Source organism: Sinohyriopsis cumingii, chromosome 6 (genome assembly GCF_028554795.1).
Source record: "Sinohyriopsis cumingii isolate HCF-2022 chromosome 6, ASM2855479v2, whole genome shotgun sequence".
Lineage (NCBI taxonomy): Eukaryota > Metazoa > Mollusca > Bivalvia > Unionida > Unionidae > Sinohyriopsis > Sinohyriopsis cumingii.
In genome coordinates, this window is record NC_142966.1 from 99657195 (window position 1) to 99671410 (window position 14216).

At 34.1% G+C, this 14216-nt stretch overlaps 1 protein-coding gene across 2 annotated transcripts in view; it reads left to right on the forward strand.

The window, feature by feature from the left end:
- Positions 1–14216, forward strand: part of LOC149797547 (phospholipid-transporting ATPase VA-like) — a 97056-nt gene that overhangs the window by 65074 nt on the left and 17766 nt on the right. For both annotated transcript variants that reach the window (XM_089962417.1, XM_089962418.1), the window contains exons 18-20: positions 273–353; positions 3567–3668; positions 5718–5905. In XM_089962417.1, coding sequence (XP_089818543.1) covers positions 273–353; positions 3567–3668; positions 5718–5905 — 371 coding nt within the window. The remainder of the gene's footprint in view (positions 1–272; positions 354–3566; positions 3669–5717; positions 5906–14216) is intronic.

Genomic DNA, 14216 nt, shown 5'->3' on the forward strand with positions numbered 1-14216 from the left:
CTTTTTTGTAATTTTGGGGCATATTATATTTATACTTAGACATGGTGTACTAATTGTTTTATTTTTGAGCTAATAATCCAATTATTTTCCAGCAAAGAAGAAAGAAATTAAGTAAGGAGACCGTTTTGACTCAAAAGGTACAAAGTGCATGGTTAAGACATGTACTGAGAAGATGATGTTCTATATTTAGTGGCAAATATCTTTGAGATAAATGGTGCTGTACTATGTACTATGAAATGTCTTATAGTGAATGTAAATTTGACTTTTTTCAGACATATACCAGATGGTCTTACTTTACGGTTCTCCTGGATGGCTTATATCAGAGTCTAATAATTCATTTTGCCTGCTATTTTGTAAGTATATATTTTTTTACAGTATATTTACTGATCATTGTACTTCAGGATAGCATATACTGTCTTGCATATCCAGTCCTCCCAACCCAAAAGAAACATGAACCACATCTTTGGGCATGGTTTGAAAACAAAAAATTTGAAAAGTTGTCTGCTTGTTGATAAGGGAATAAGACAATACTGCTCTCCACTTGGATAGATGGATTGGTACCAAATCCTATCAATTGTGACTTATTGCTTTCATTCCACTTGGATAGATGGAATGGTACCAAATCCTATCAATTGTGACTCATTGCTTTCATTCCACTTGGATAGATGGAATGGTACCAAATCCTATCAATTGTGACTTATTACTTTCATTCCACTTGGATAGATGGAATGGTACCAAATCCTATTAATTTTGACTAATTGCTTTCATTCTACATGGATAGATGGAATGGTACCAAATCCTATCAGTCGTGACTTATTACTTTCATTCCACTTGGATAGATGGAATGGTACCAAATCCTATCAATTGTGACTTATTGCTTTCATTCTACTTGGGCATGATCAGCATGTTTTCATTAGAGGCCTTGTCAGTACCATGCATGTTTTCATGAGAGGCCTTACAAGTACCATGCATGTTTTCATGAGAGGCCTTGCCAGTACCATGCATGTTTTACATTTTCAATAGTTGAGCAATCTGAGTTTTGTCATCACAGGAATGAATACTCCCTAGATGGATCTTGTACACGTCATTGAACTATTTCATCATATTATAAGCTAATAGAAGTTGATAGGAAAAAGTACTTAAAATCCACTTAAACCCTCAGCCTTTTCTTAAGTAGAATCTAGTAAATGATAATTTATTATTTATAATACTATCATTTCTGTGATTTTTACTGACATTTGTCTTTATTTTTTGTGCCTGCTTAACTGTAAACTTGACACTATTCTTGATTGATGATTTCATTATATGTCAGTGTTTAGCTCCATCTACTTACAGGTAACATTGGTCAGGTTAAATGTGGAGTTGGTAAGAAATTCAGCTTACTGAAGACAATAACTCAATCCAACATGGATATTAGCTGTACTGTGTGTCATTCTGATCCAGCTTGTGATATTTATATGTACTGGTCAGAAGACTGGTGGATTATGATCATCACCTAACAGTTCACTTGTGCTAGTGTGAGCAAAAAATGCTCCATTAAGGATGCAGATGCCTTCAGTATTGCTTGTCAGAAATTAGGCCACAATTGAGTAAAACCTCATACAAGACCAGTGACCTGAAGCTCAGCCTTCATTTCTCAAGAGGAATCAGAGGAGCTGGAAGTACCTCTCTAAGATACAACAGAAAGGAAAACCCTTCTCCAAACCAAATGGCAAAGGTCCATTAACCCTAAGCAGTTGATAACAAGATATGGAGAGAAAAGAAAATTTTGTCCCTCCAGACAATTCAGTGATGTTATGAACATGCCACTATTATCTGATATCATAGTTGATGAAAGACTTAAAAATTTTAATACAGAATGAGAAGACTCTGCCCTGATGACCCGTGGGTCCTGAAAATTATCATGGAGTTTTCCTGATTACTTTTCTTGACACTCCCCATCTCCTTCACTACAGAGACCTCCAGAGACCTATAGATGAAATATATTTCTCCACAGGGTAGTAAAGAAAAAACCCAACTCACCTGCTTGTTCTTACCATTCAGAGAAGGAAGGGATGATGCTTCCACTCGGACTCTATTGTCCTGGATCTTTTGGGTTGTCCACTTGACCTACATTTATCATTCAAGCCCTGAAATGGCATTCAGAGATGATCTTCATCCGGTCTTATTTCAATGACCTTTATCCCAAGAAGCTCAATCTGACCAGATGAGACCTGTATCAAGCCACTTTCCAAGTCATTCATTGGCTGCATATCAATATTGGTTACACTCTTTCTGCTGTATGTGCAAGATCTAATTTTTGTCTCGTGATTGCATCCTTTCATTGACATGTGCTAAACCTAGACTGTATCTCACATGCATTAAGAGACAGGAATCAAGGCTTCACTGGTGTAAAGGGATGTAACTCCCTATACCTGTTACCTATCTCCAAATGTATTATGTTGTTTAATGTATTTAAAGAAGAAACAAATTTGGGAGCAAAACAGTGTTCTTCGATAATTCTTTCCCACTCATAATTTGTGCACACCATACCAGACCTTAACACAATTTCATCCCCCCTGGAAGAACATGTATTTGCTTGGATAGTAACTGACGGATTATGCACCTGGGTTTATTCACCAGTCCCACTATCCAGGGAGAGACAACTCTAGTTTGATCCCCATCTTGGCAGTAAGATGACCTTCTATGACTTTTCTAGCTAAAACAAGCCAAAATATATAGTTTACATTTTTTTAGCTTGGGAGGGCAGGATCTATGACATAGTAAATGTTCTATGAAAATATTATTTTACTGAAACATTCAAACATTATTTTCAATATTTAAGTCTTATTTAATATCAGGATTTGGAATATCTTACCAATAGTTGCTTGTTTATAAATTGCTTGAAAAGCATGGACTTTGGTCTGCCAGCAACAGTATACACAAGATCTTGTTCCATACTGGTTGTTTAGAATATCAAGAACTTAAAACACAGACCTTGATCTGCCAGCGCAGTATATGATGGCAGATGTGGGTCTATGTTGTTTGCTTAGAAAAGGAAAAAATATAGACTTTGGTTTTACCAGCTCAGTATATGACGGCAGATGTGGGTTTGTATTATTTAGAATGTCAAGAACACAAAATAAACACCTTGATCTACTAGCGCAGTATATGATGGCAGATGTGGGTCCATGTTGTTTGTTTAGAAAAGCAAAAAATTTAGACTTTGGTTTGCTAGCACAGTATGTGATTGCAGATAGTGTTCTGTGCTCTTTTCATTTTACATATTTTACACAGTTCCTTTGATTGCAATGAGTTGAAGAATAATAATATATGAGTTTCATTTATATCATATCAAATAAATATACATAAGTTTGAAGATTGTGATTGTTTATCACATACTATTAAGCATAATGCAATACTCAGTGACATGGCTATGTGGTTTTGGTAAGTGTTAAGTCTAAGTGGGTCAAACAATTTTGAAGACATGTATTGATACTAATAAAGGTTAATATTAAGTGATATGGTAATTGATTCACATGCCCACAAATATTGAATTGTTTACACCATGTACATTGTTTCTGCAGGCCTATGGTGAAGAAGTTGGTATATGGGAATATGGCACAACAATGATGGTAATTTTAGTCCTAGCTGTCCTTTTACATCTAGCCATGGAGACACACTGTTGGGTAAGGGTGTTGATGTTTGTTTTGTTTTTTAAAGGCACACTGTTAGAATATTTCCAACATTTTAAAAACATGTGAAAAGGGATAATTTTGCTTTATTAATAGAAGTCCAAAAAGTCTAAAAACATTAATTAATAGGTTTGTGTGCATTTTGTTGTACTTGGCTCTGCAAAGTGCGTGTTCAAAGAAATGAAATATTACATTAAAAAGTATTTAAAAAATGATAAACCCATCATCACATATCCACTGGTTTTCATTTTATTTTATTTTTTTCAGCATGTTTTTCCTTTAATACCTTTTTACTTAGATTTGTCCATTTCATTATTTAATAGCAGTATGATATTGTTATTACATCATTAGGTTATCCATTAACTCTCATAGTTTCTAGCACAATTCCATCTAGCCTTAGGGCATCCAGCATGTGTATGTGAGAAAGCTTGCCAGTAGCTTCCCATGAGTTGGTGGTTCTTCCTGGGATTTTTCCAGGTTCTTCTCCACCAGATATACTGGCTGTCATGTAGAGACTATCATGACCACACTGGGATCCTGTCTTCAAAATAGGACCACATTGGGGTTCCTATCATCAAGGTCATGGTTAGGGTTCACAATTATGTTTTACCTAGCATTTTTCTTTGCTCTACAACTTGAGATTAAAGGATGAAACTAAAGGGATGTCATGCATAACTTAGGGGCTCATATCTTCAGGAGCGAGGGCTCATCTTCACACGTTTTTCATCACAATTTTGCTATTTCTTTAAAAGCTATTGGAGATTTAGGAATCAAACTTAGTGGTTTTTATGGTACATTAAACACATTGGCTATGTCATACCAATGAAATAGCAATGGAGTTGATCCTGACTGGCCTTGACATGTATTGAACCAGTGATCTCTGATTACTACTCCAGTGGCCTAAGTCGTTAGAGCATCCACCTTGGATTTAGGAGGTTGCAGGTTTGAACCCCAGCCGAGTCATATCAAAGACTTATTAAAAAAAAGGTACTAGCAGCTAAATCGCTTGGCATTAAGAGTTACTGTTAGGACTGGTTGGCCTGATGTCAGGATAATGTGACTGGGTGGGACATGATACTACATGTCTGTAGCATGATGCTCCAGTGCTAGACATCACTCTAAATTGCCACACTGCTGATATGAATGAAAAATTGTTAAAGCTACATTAAAAATCCAAATCACACATGCACACACACACAGACACACACACACACACACACACACTGATCTTTGAATTTACAAGTCCATTGCTGTTCAAACTGAACTTCTGCGGCTCCCTAGTATGCATTTGCATCACTAGAAGGTGTGTTGCATACCACATTGGGGGTGGCAGGGAATTCATATCTGAAAGGTCAAGATGAAAACTCATTATTTTACATTTTCCATGACTTTCCTTTCTGTTCTACAGTTTTTAAGCTGCGTGAGATTAAATCATAAAACTTGATATATACATGTATGTCATCAGTACAAGATGGCATGTATCACATTGTTGGTACTACACTTAATTCTTCTCAGTTTGATGGCATCTTGTTACGATAGGACAGTGAAATCTGGTTACTTTTGATGTCTGCCTATTAAATTGACAGCCCTGTTACAAAATTAATAGATTTTATGTTTGTTAACTTTTAAAACCTCATATAGGTGTCGACAAAAATTCACATAATTTGTTTATTATTTGTAGGTTCAGAGAAGGTTTGCTATTTTACTTAAATATAGTAGAAAATCTACATTAAAAACCTTTTCCTTGATGGTATGCAAAACTGAAAGTATTTTAGAAGATGCATTCGTGTTTTACAAATAATCATTATTTCAATCTGAACAATTTTGTACATAATGGGAACAGTGACCTCCTGTTAGCAATTATTAAATTTATGAAAATAATGCCAGATACGAGTAGAAATTGACATTTGAGACCTTATCTTCCCATTAATTTCTCTGAAATTGAAGGTTTTAATGCAGATTTGCACTCAGACTATTACATCTCATTAATGAAATTGAGATGCAGTCACACGATGTGAACTTGTTTCATTTTTCTGTTTTCAGATATGGCCTCAGTGGCTTTCAATGGTTGTGAGCTTTTTGTCATTCTGGTTGTTTGGGATCATCATTGATTCGTTTTTCTTCACATGGGATCATCCTGTCACACCATATTGGGTCATGCAGAATACAATAACCAAGCCTATACATACCATTTTAGTAGTGTTCACATGTGTATTAGCTCTCCTGCCAAGGTAAGTGAGATATGAAAAAATTTACATTATGGCAATTCTGAGAGTAGCAACCATTGAATTGTACTGTATTGCCAGAATTGTGAAGTACCATGACTTCATTTTAGTTCATGGGGTACCAAATTTGTGGAGTTTGTAGTTGCTACAAATCTAGAATTTCAATAATGACTTTCGATATACCTCTAAATAGAAAAGGGACTCCTCAGATCCATTAAGATACCAGTGAAATTGCACTTTGTGGTAGGTGGGTGGGTAGGGGCAACAACAGTTTCTTATTGTCATATTTGTAATTGATATTGCCTGTTTAGTAAGTTAAACACAAACCCCCAGCATGAATGGTATATACCAACAGGTACAAACATTTTTGCTTGTTTAAACATTTTACACAGCTGTTCAGTATTGGTCTTTTTGTGAAGAAACTTCTTTCGTGAATTAGGAACACATAATCCATAACTTCATTTAGATTAACGTTATCACTAAAATTAAGGATATTTAATACCTTTCTGTATGTCTGCCATGTGGGGTATTATGCCATGGTGTCTGTCTCTCCATTAGTCTTTTCAGTTTTATTTCTTAAAAGCTGACAGGTCAGGGTCACTGTGACTGAAAAAGTAACATTAGTTTCTGCACAATAACTCAAGGTATATGCCATCTACAATTATTAAACTATGTTGATGGATTGCTGTTGGGGTAAGAAAACCCAGTTCATTTTTGGGGATCGAAAGGTCAAAGGTATGGTTACTGACTGAAAGGGAGAAAAAGGTTTAAAAATGGGTTGGGCACAATGACTCCATTTCTCCACATCTTCAGTAACTAAGCTTCTGGGTGGCTTTTAGCTGGGGTAAATAAGCATTACAGGGTCTAAAGGGGAATGGTCACGGCCACTTTAATTGAAAGACGCATGGTTTCTGCACAGTAACTTGAGGTCTCACCATCTGCAGTTACCAAACTTGTGGATTGCATGCACTTTGGGTAAGGAAGACCCATTTCACTTTAAGAGTTAGAAAGGTCAAGGTTACTGTTATTGAATGAAAGAAAATGGTTTCTGCACAGTAACTTAAGTTCTACATCACAGATTCAGACCAAAACCTTACAGATAGTTTGGCTGGCTTGCATTTGTGGTAAGAAATAGCCTGTCTTTTTGAGGGGCCAAAGTTAAAGTCACTTGGACTGAAAGAATAAAGTATCGTTAGACACGGGTAGATAAAATGCTGTTGACATTTATTATTATTATCTTTTTATTTATAATAATTAGAACTAATATGATAGTTTATAGGATTTTATGACACTGATGTTGCAAGACTTTATATTTGTATATTGAAAATGATGTATTATTTGCTTTAAATCAAAGTGTGAAACAGAATTATTAAACATTTTTCATATTTTTTCAGGACTTAAAATATATTCTCATCCACTTATTTTCTTTGCACACAATATGACATTTAAATATATGTTCATACAGGTGTTATACTTGCAGCACGAAAAATAAGCGTTTTGTGACCAAGAGCAATAAATGAAAACAAGATTACCTTTTTGGCATGGGAATGATATTTGTTTTCCAAAAACACTTTTGACTCACTTCAATTCATGTCTCTGCAACGTGTTTCTTGCTGAAGGCTTGTCCATACATGCTAGCAGTTACGCTTTTGGCATAATCTTTATGCTGTTTTCTGCCTAATCATGTCTTACACTTGCCTGTGTATGGATTACACTTTTTTGGTACAATAAAATTTTTAGAATATTCTTTCAATATTGAAATGCTGTGTAAGAACAGCATTGGATTACTCAACATCCTAGACATACATGTACTTTCCTCATTTTTTTAATTTAAATTGAATGTATATGACTCATTTCCAGTAAAACAGATGGTTTTTCTTAAGTTTGAAACTTGTTTTACAGATTCATTATAACAATAACATAGTGAACCAGTCTATATTTTTAAAGAAAAGGGTGCTAGATGTTAAGCGAAATAGGTTTGGCAGTGTGATTTGTGGATGTTATATGACTGAAAATGTTAGAGCAGATGGATCATTTCAAACTTCAAAACATGTCAGATAAAAAAAAAGATGAATCAACACTGCTTTACAAACTTTAAAAGAAGAACATGAGAGTGATGTAATACAGCAGTCAGTTTGAGCACATGATTGTCATTCTCATTGCAGAATTTATTGCTTCACAATCATTCAGCGAAAGTTAGACAGGTAATGAGTATTGCATATAAATAATTTGTCAGTATGTTTCGTGTATGTATTCTGGTTTTGATCGGCATGGATTTGGCCATTTTGTGACAAGAATTTTGACCATCAGCAGAACCAGGTTAGTGGCAAAAATAATGTATATTATATATAAATGTCACTACTTATGCTCAGATTGTGCTTTTTTGCTACTTTTTTTTTAGCAATAATTACACCTGTACCTCACTTGGGGTAGGCATATATGCTTGTCATATTTTCAGAAGCTGGTGTTATGTTATATCTGATTTTCTACTGTTGTGGTTGGATATTTTTTTTACTAAAGTATCTAATTTATTGCACTATATTATGTGATATAAAACTTATGGCTGCTATTTTAATAAGATTTTAATATGAAGTATACTTGAAAGAGATGGAGGGTAATTAGTGAGCTTTACCTTTAAACTTCAAATCAGGAATGAGATTTGTATATAAGAAAAAGACAAATGTAATTTTCATGTATTTTTCATATTACCAAACAATGTGTTATGAAAATCCTATATATATTTTTGACAAGTACGAAACCTACACTTTTAAATATTATTTTGTGCCATATAATAAACTATATCAGGTATAAAACTAGTAATTAAAATATTAATGATCTAAAGGAAACTTTTATTAAGTTATGGAGATTTGCATCAGATATGACAACCAATTTTAAAAACAGGCAAAACATTTTCTAAAATCCCAATCAACTCAATTTGACAAAAGTTTGCAGAAAGACATGAAGAACATACATGCCAACCATTATGCTTTTGGTGTAATCAGTACATTTTCTTTCACTAAATTATGCCTTATGCGTAAATGTATTTGGATTATGCGTTTTTGGTATGTCCCCCTCCCAAAAAATTAACAATTTGTTTTCTTACTTTTATTAACATCCCATTAATCTTTCAGTCTGTATTCTAGAAAAGACAGCTTCTACATCACTATGACATAAGAGTACACTTGTCTGTCCTTGCATGCACTTTCATAACAGTATGTTCTATTTATAGCAGCTTCCCAATTTTCAAGAAACATGCTGGTTTTATTTTCAAACTTTTGACCTTGGTTTCTATTTATAGCAGCTGTATGGGTTGGTTAGGAGAGAACAGACTTGTTTTCAGATTTTTAATCTTTGCTTGTAGATTTTTTTTCTAATTTATATCTGATACAGAACCAGTCTGTAGGTATTTGGTGCTAAGAGTCAAGTCATATTTATTCTAGTTGATCCGTGTGATAGAGCAAAAATGTTTTTCAGATAATTTCACAGATGGATTAGAAAAAGACAAAAAACCGATTCAAAGATGAAAACATGAATTACACAATACAGCGATCCATTCTAGGGCAGCTTCATGCCCATTGCAGGCTTTGTGTAAAGGGTTTTAATATTGGTCATGATGGTAAAAAAAGAAACCTTGAATTAGCTTGTTTTATAAACTGCAATACTAAAGTAACTTATAACTTCTTTTTTAAAGCAGAACTAATAAATGCAGAGGCATTGTTTACAGAGAACGCGGACTAACCCTATCAGTAGAAGACTTATGTTGATCGTTTGGTTGATCCTTTGTTCAAACAAATGTTTTCTGATTCCCAAATTGCAGAAAATATGCATCTGCAAGAATAAAATCATCTAATATTTTTAGGTGTTTAGCAGAATATTGTGAGAGATTGTTCAGGATTGTGAACAAAAATAAAACTGAATTCAGATCCAGGCTCTGTAACCCAGCACTTAGTACTCTACTGGTGTGCAAAACATTTATGATCTCAATTGATACAAAGTGTTTTGAAATGCAGTGTGAGAGACTGTTGCTTATTAAAGCTCAAAGTGCTATATACGAAAACTTGAAGCAGTAATTGATGTTAAAAGTCCAGAGGGATAAATAAATCATTTTGTATATATGCTCATTGAATTTGTATCACGTTATATGTGGATTATTCTTTTTCTGCTTAGATTACTCTTTTTGTCCACTTGGATTACACTTTTTCCTCGCCAGGGGTTGGCATGTATGGAAGAGCTTTCAGATGATAAAGCTATGCTATCAAATATCAGTAAACATTACATCACAAAAAACCATTGAATAGACTGTTATGAAATTTGACAGAAAGCATCCAGTTTTGAAATATTTTATATTTTTTCATATGCTGCCAATCTGTCTATGTTTGTTGTTACTTCATAAAAAAGTCTTTAAACAACAAGAATTTGACCAGATATGATAGCATCCTGGCATGAAGGTCTGTTAAATTTGTCCCATTGATACTGATCAACCATTAGAATTTGTTGCCACATGTTACTAAAAATAGAAAAACTAATCAGGTTTTGACAAAATTTGACAGAAAGCATTATTGTACAGATGTCTTTCATTACTTTGTTTTCTTCATAAATGATGCCAATCTGCCATTAAATATGGCTGCTTTTTTACTGAGAATAAAAATGCTTAAAATTTGTTCTAAAAACAATTACTAACGGAATTTTACCAAATTACACAGAAAGCATCCTGTTTTTAAGGTGTTTCAAAAGTGTTTAAATGATGCTGATCTGCTATCAGCTGTGGCTGCTGTCACTGAAAACAGGAAAGACTTGAAAGCAAACTCTTGAAAATTGATTCTGGATTTTACCAACTTGGACAGGAAGCATCCACAGATGAAAACCTTGTAAATTTATACAAATGGTACCAGTCAACGGATATAGCTGCCATTGCTAAACATAATGTTTTGTTCTAAACCATTGTAGAGAATTTGACCAAACTTTATAGAAATCGTCATCTTGTCTATATGCTGGTTTGTTTGTTAAAGCAAGGGGAGTAACCGATGACAGGGACATTTGAGAATCTCAGGTTTGGAGTTCATCTTTCAGATAAAATTTAAAACATTACAAAAAATTCATTACAGGATACATATATTTCAACAACATAAACCATTTAAATTAGCAAAACAGCACATTTTAGGGATTAAATTAACATTATGTAATTTAAATCTGAAGAAAAAATGGAAAATAGAAAATCTAACAATTTGCACTCTAAGTAGAATGAATAAGATCAGTTTGAGAAACAGTAGCAACATTGTGAAAGAATTTGCTGTTTTGGGTTCTGGAGTTTCTTTATAAGCCACCCTCATTAACTAAGGTGTCATAGTATATTGGGAGTTTCTTTATAAGCCACCCTCATTAAGTAAGGTGTCATAGTATATTGGGAGTTTCTTTATACGCCACCCTCATTAAGTAAGGTGTCATAGTATATTGGGAGTTTTGAGAAAGTAAAGAACTTAAATCAGGATTTGTCCAATCAGACCAGGTGTTGATAGTATATCTGAAAAGATGCAAATGAATAACTGGATTTTGCTGTCATTGCCCAACAAAATGTAACCAATCATCTAAATAATTTTAACATGGCATTGCCATATTAAAGTACCTGAAATATACACCTTAGAATAGTATTGCCGTATTAAAGTGCCTGAAATGTACACTTGAGAATAGTACTACCATATTAAAGTGTTTGAAATATATACCTTAGAATAGTATTGACACATTCAAGTGCCTGAAATATATACTTTAGAATAGTATTGACACATTCAAGTGCCTGAAATATATACTTTAGTATTGACACATTCAAGTGCCTGAAATATATACTTTAGTATTGACACATTCAAGTGCCTGAAATATATACTTTAGAATAGTATTGACACATTCAATTGCCTGAAATATATACTTTAGTATTGACACATTCAAGTGCCTGAAATATATACTTTAGTATTGACACATTCAAGTGCCTGAAATATATACTTTAGAATAGTATTGACACATTCAATTGCCTGAAATATATACTTTAGAATAGAATTGACACATTCAAGTGCCTGAAATATATACCTTAGAATGGTATTGACATATTAAAGTGTTGGAAATTTGCACCTTAGATTAGTATTGCTACATTAAAGAGCCTGATATCAGACCTGCCAACTCTTTTGATTTTGCCATAAGTCTTATGAAAATTATCCTTAAAATATGGACTTAACGGCAAACTAGCAAAAACTACGGAAAAATGATCATTGCCGAAAAGTTATAATAATTGATTCATCTGTGTTTTATTTGGATCCAGATTTCATCTTAAAATAGTAAAATTAGTCCGGGAACCAGACTAACTTTACAGCAGCACCCCAGACGCTGTTAACTGCACCTTTTTGTTCCTGTGAAGCGTCTGCATGATCAAGTTGTTGATTATAAAAAATTTTAAAATGGCATTCAGAAAGTGATGCATGTTTAAGAAGAAAGGGAAAATAAGTTCTAGAAAAGTGTTAATAATCAACACAGAAGAATAAAAAGGAATATTCATATTCTTGTGAATAAAAGCTGGAAAGGACACAATTACGTTTATTGGACATCCTGTGCCAAATTGCATGTGTCTCATTGGAGATATGATTGCCATCATCATGTGAAATGGAAAAGAATTTCCAAGAATTGTGTCGAGAGATAGCAAGTAGTCATTGAACTGCATAGGGTTTGGAACTAGAGTTTGTGCAACTGTACTAGTGGTAAATAAAGTCTATGCATACTTTACAAACTTTTCAGTTGAACATAATGTTTATCGTCGCTGAACTTTCAGTTACATTTTCCAGCTTTACAGTAGCAGTTATTGATATTATGTTACACCTTACCAAAAACTTTTCAACGTTATGGGAAAAAAATCTAATGTCTTACTGAGATGGACTCATCAGGGTTGGCAGGTCTGTGATAACCACACCTTAGAATAGTATTGACATTCTAAAGCGCCTGAAATACACACATTAGAATAGAATTGACATATAAAAGTGCCTAAAATACACACATTAGATTAGTATTGACATATTAAAGTGTCTGAAATGTACACCTTAGAATAGTATTGATATATAAAAGTGCCTGAAATACTCACTTTAAATGGTATTACAGCATTAAAGTACCTGAAATACACACCTTTGAATAGTATTGACACATTAAATTGCCTGAAATACACACTTTTGAATAGTATTGACACATTAAATTGCCTGAAGTACACACTTTTGAATAGTATTGACACATTAAATTGCCTGAAGTACACACCTTTGAATAGTATAGACATGTTAAAGTGCCTGAAATGTGCACCTTGAATAGTTGTTTTTGTTGTAGGGTTTACCGCCATTTTTCAGCACAAGATAGGCTATACATGGCAGCCAGTTATCAGTGGTGGAGGAAGAACCTGGGAAAACCCCAGAAATAACCACCAACCCACGAGAAGCTACTGGCAAGCTTTCTCACATACCCACATTGGCTGAACCCAAGACTTGAACCCACACAGACAGGTGATAATGGCAATGATTCGTAACGGTGAGTTCTTTAGACCACTTGTCCACTCGGGGCCCCCCTTAGAATAGTATTGCCATATTAAAGTGCCTGAAATACTCACTTTCAAACGGTATTACTGCATTAAAGTGCCTGAAATACACACCTTTGAATAGTATTGACATATTAAAGGATCATTCCGGTGGCCTAAGTGGTTAGAGCGTCTACCTTCAATGAAGGAGATTGTGAACTTTAACCCCAGCTGAATCATATCAGAGACTTATAAAAATGGTACTAGCAGATGCCTTGCTTGGTGCTTAGCATTAATAGGCTAGTGTTATGATTCTTTGTTCTGGTGTCAGGATAATGTGGGACACGATGCCACATGTTTGTAGCATGATGCCTCAGTGCTAGACACCACTATAAACTACCACACTGCAGACATCATAGTAATATGACTCAGATTGTTAAGGTTATGTTAAAAATCAACAACAACAACAACCTCCCACATTCCATATTAAAGAGCCTGAAATACAGACCTTAGAATATTATTCGCATATTAAAATGCTTGAATACTTTATGACTTTTAAACATTTAGAGCCATTAGTCACAAATTATATACAATTTATATTTTTCATATTTTGAGCTTTTGGTGATAACAAAATAATTTTAGATGCTTTTTTTCTCCTGCAACACTTACAAATCTGATAACTAAGAGAAAAGAAATATATGTGTGCACAAAGAAATCTGGAGAGATTGGTAGCTGATTCAGGCCAGTTGATGGTGTGGGAATCAAATCTGCACCCTTTTCTGG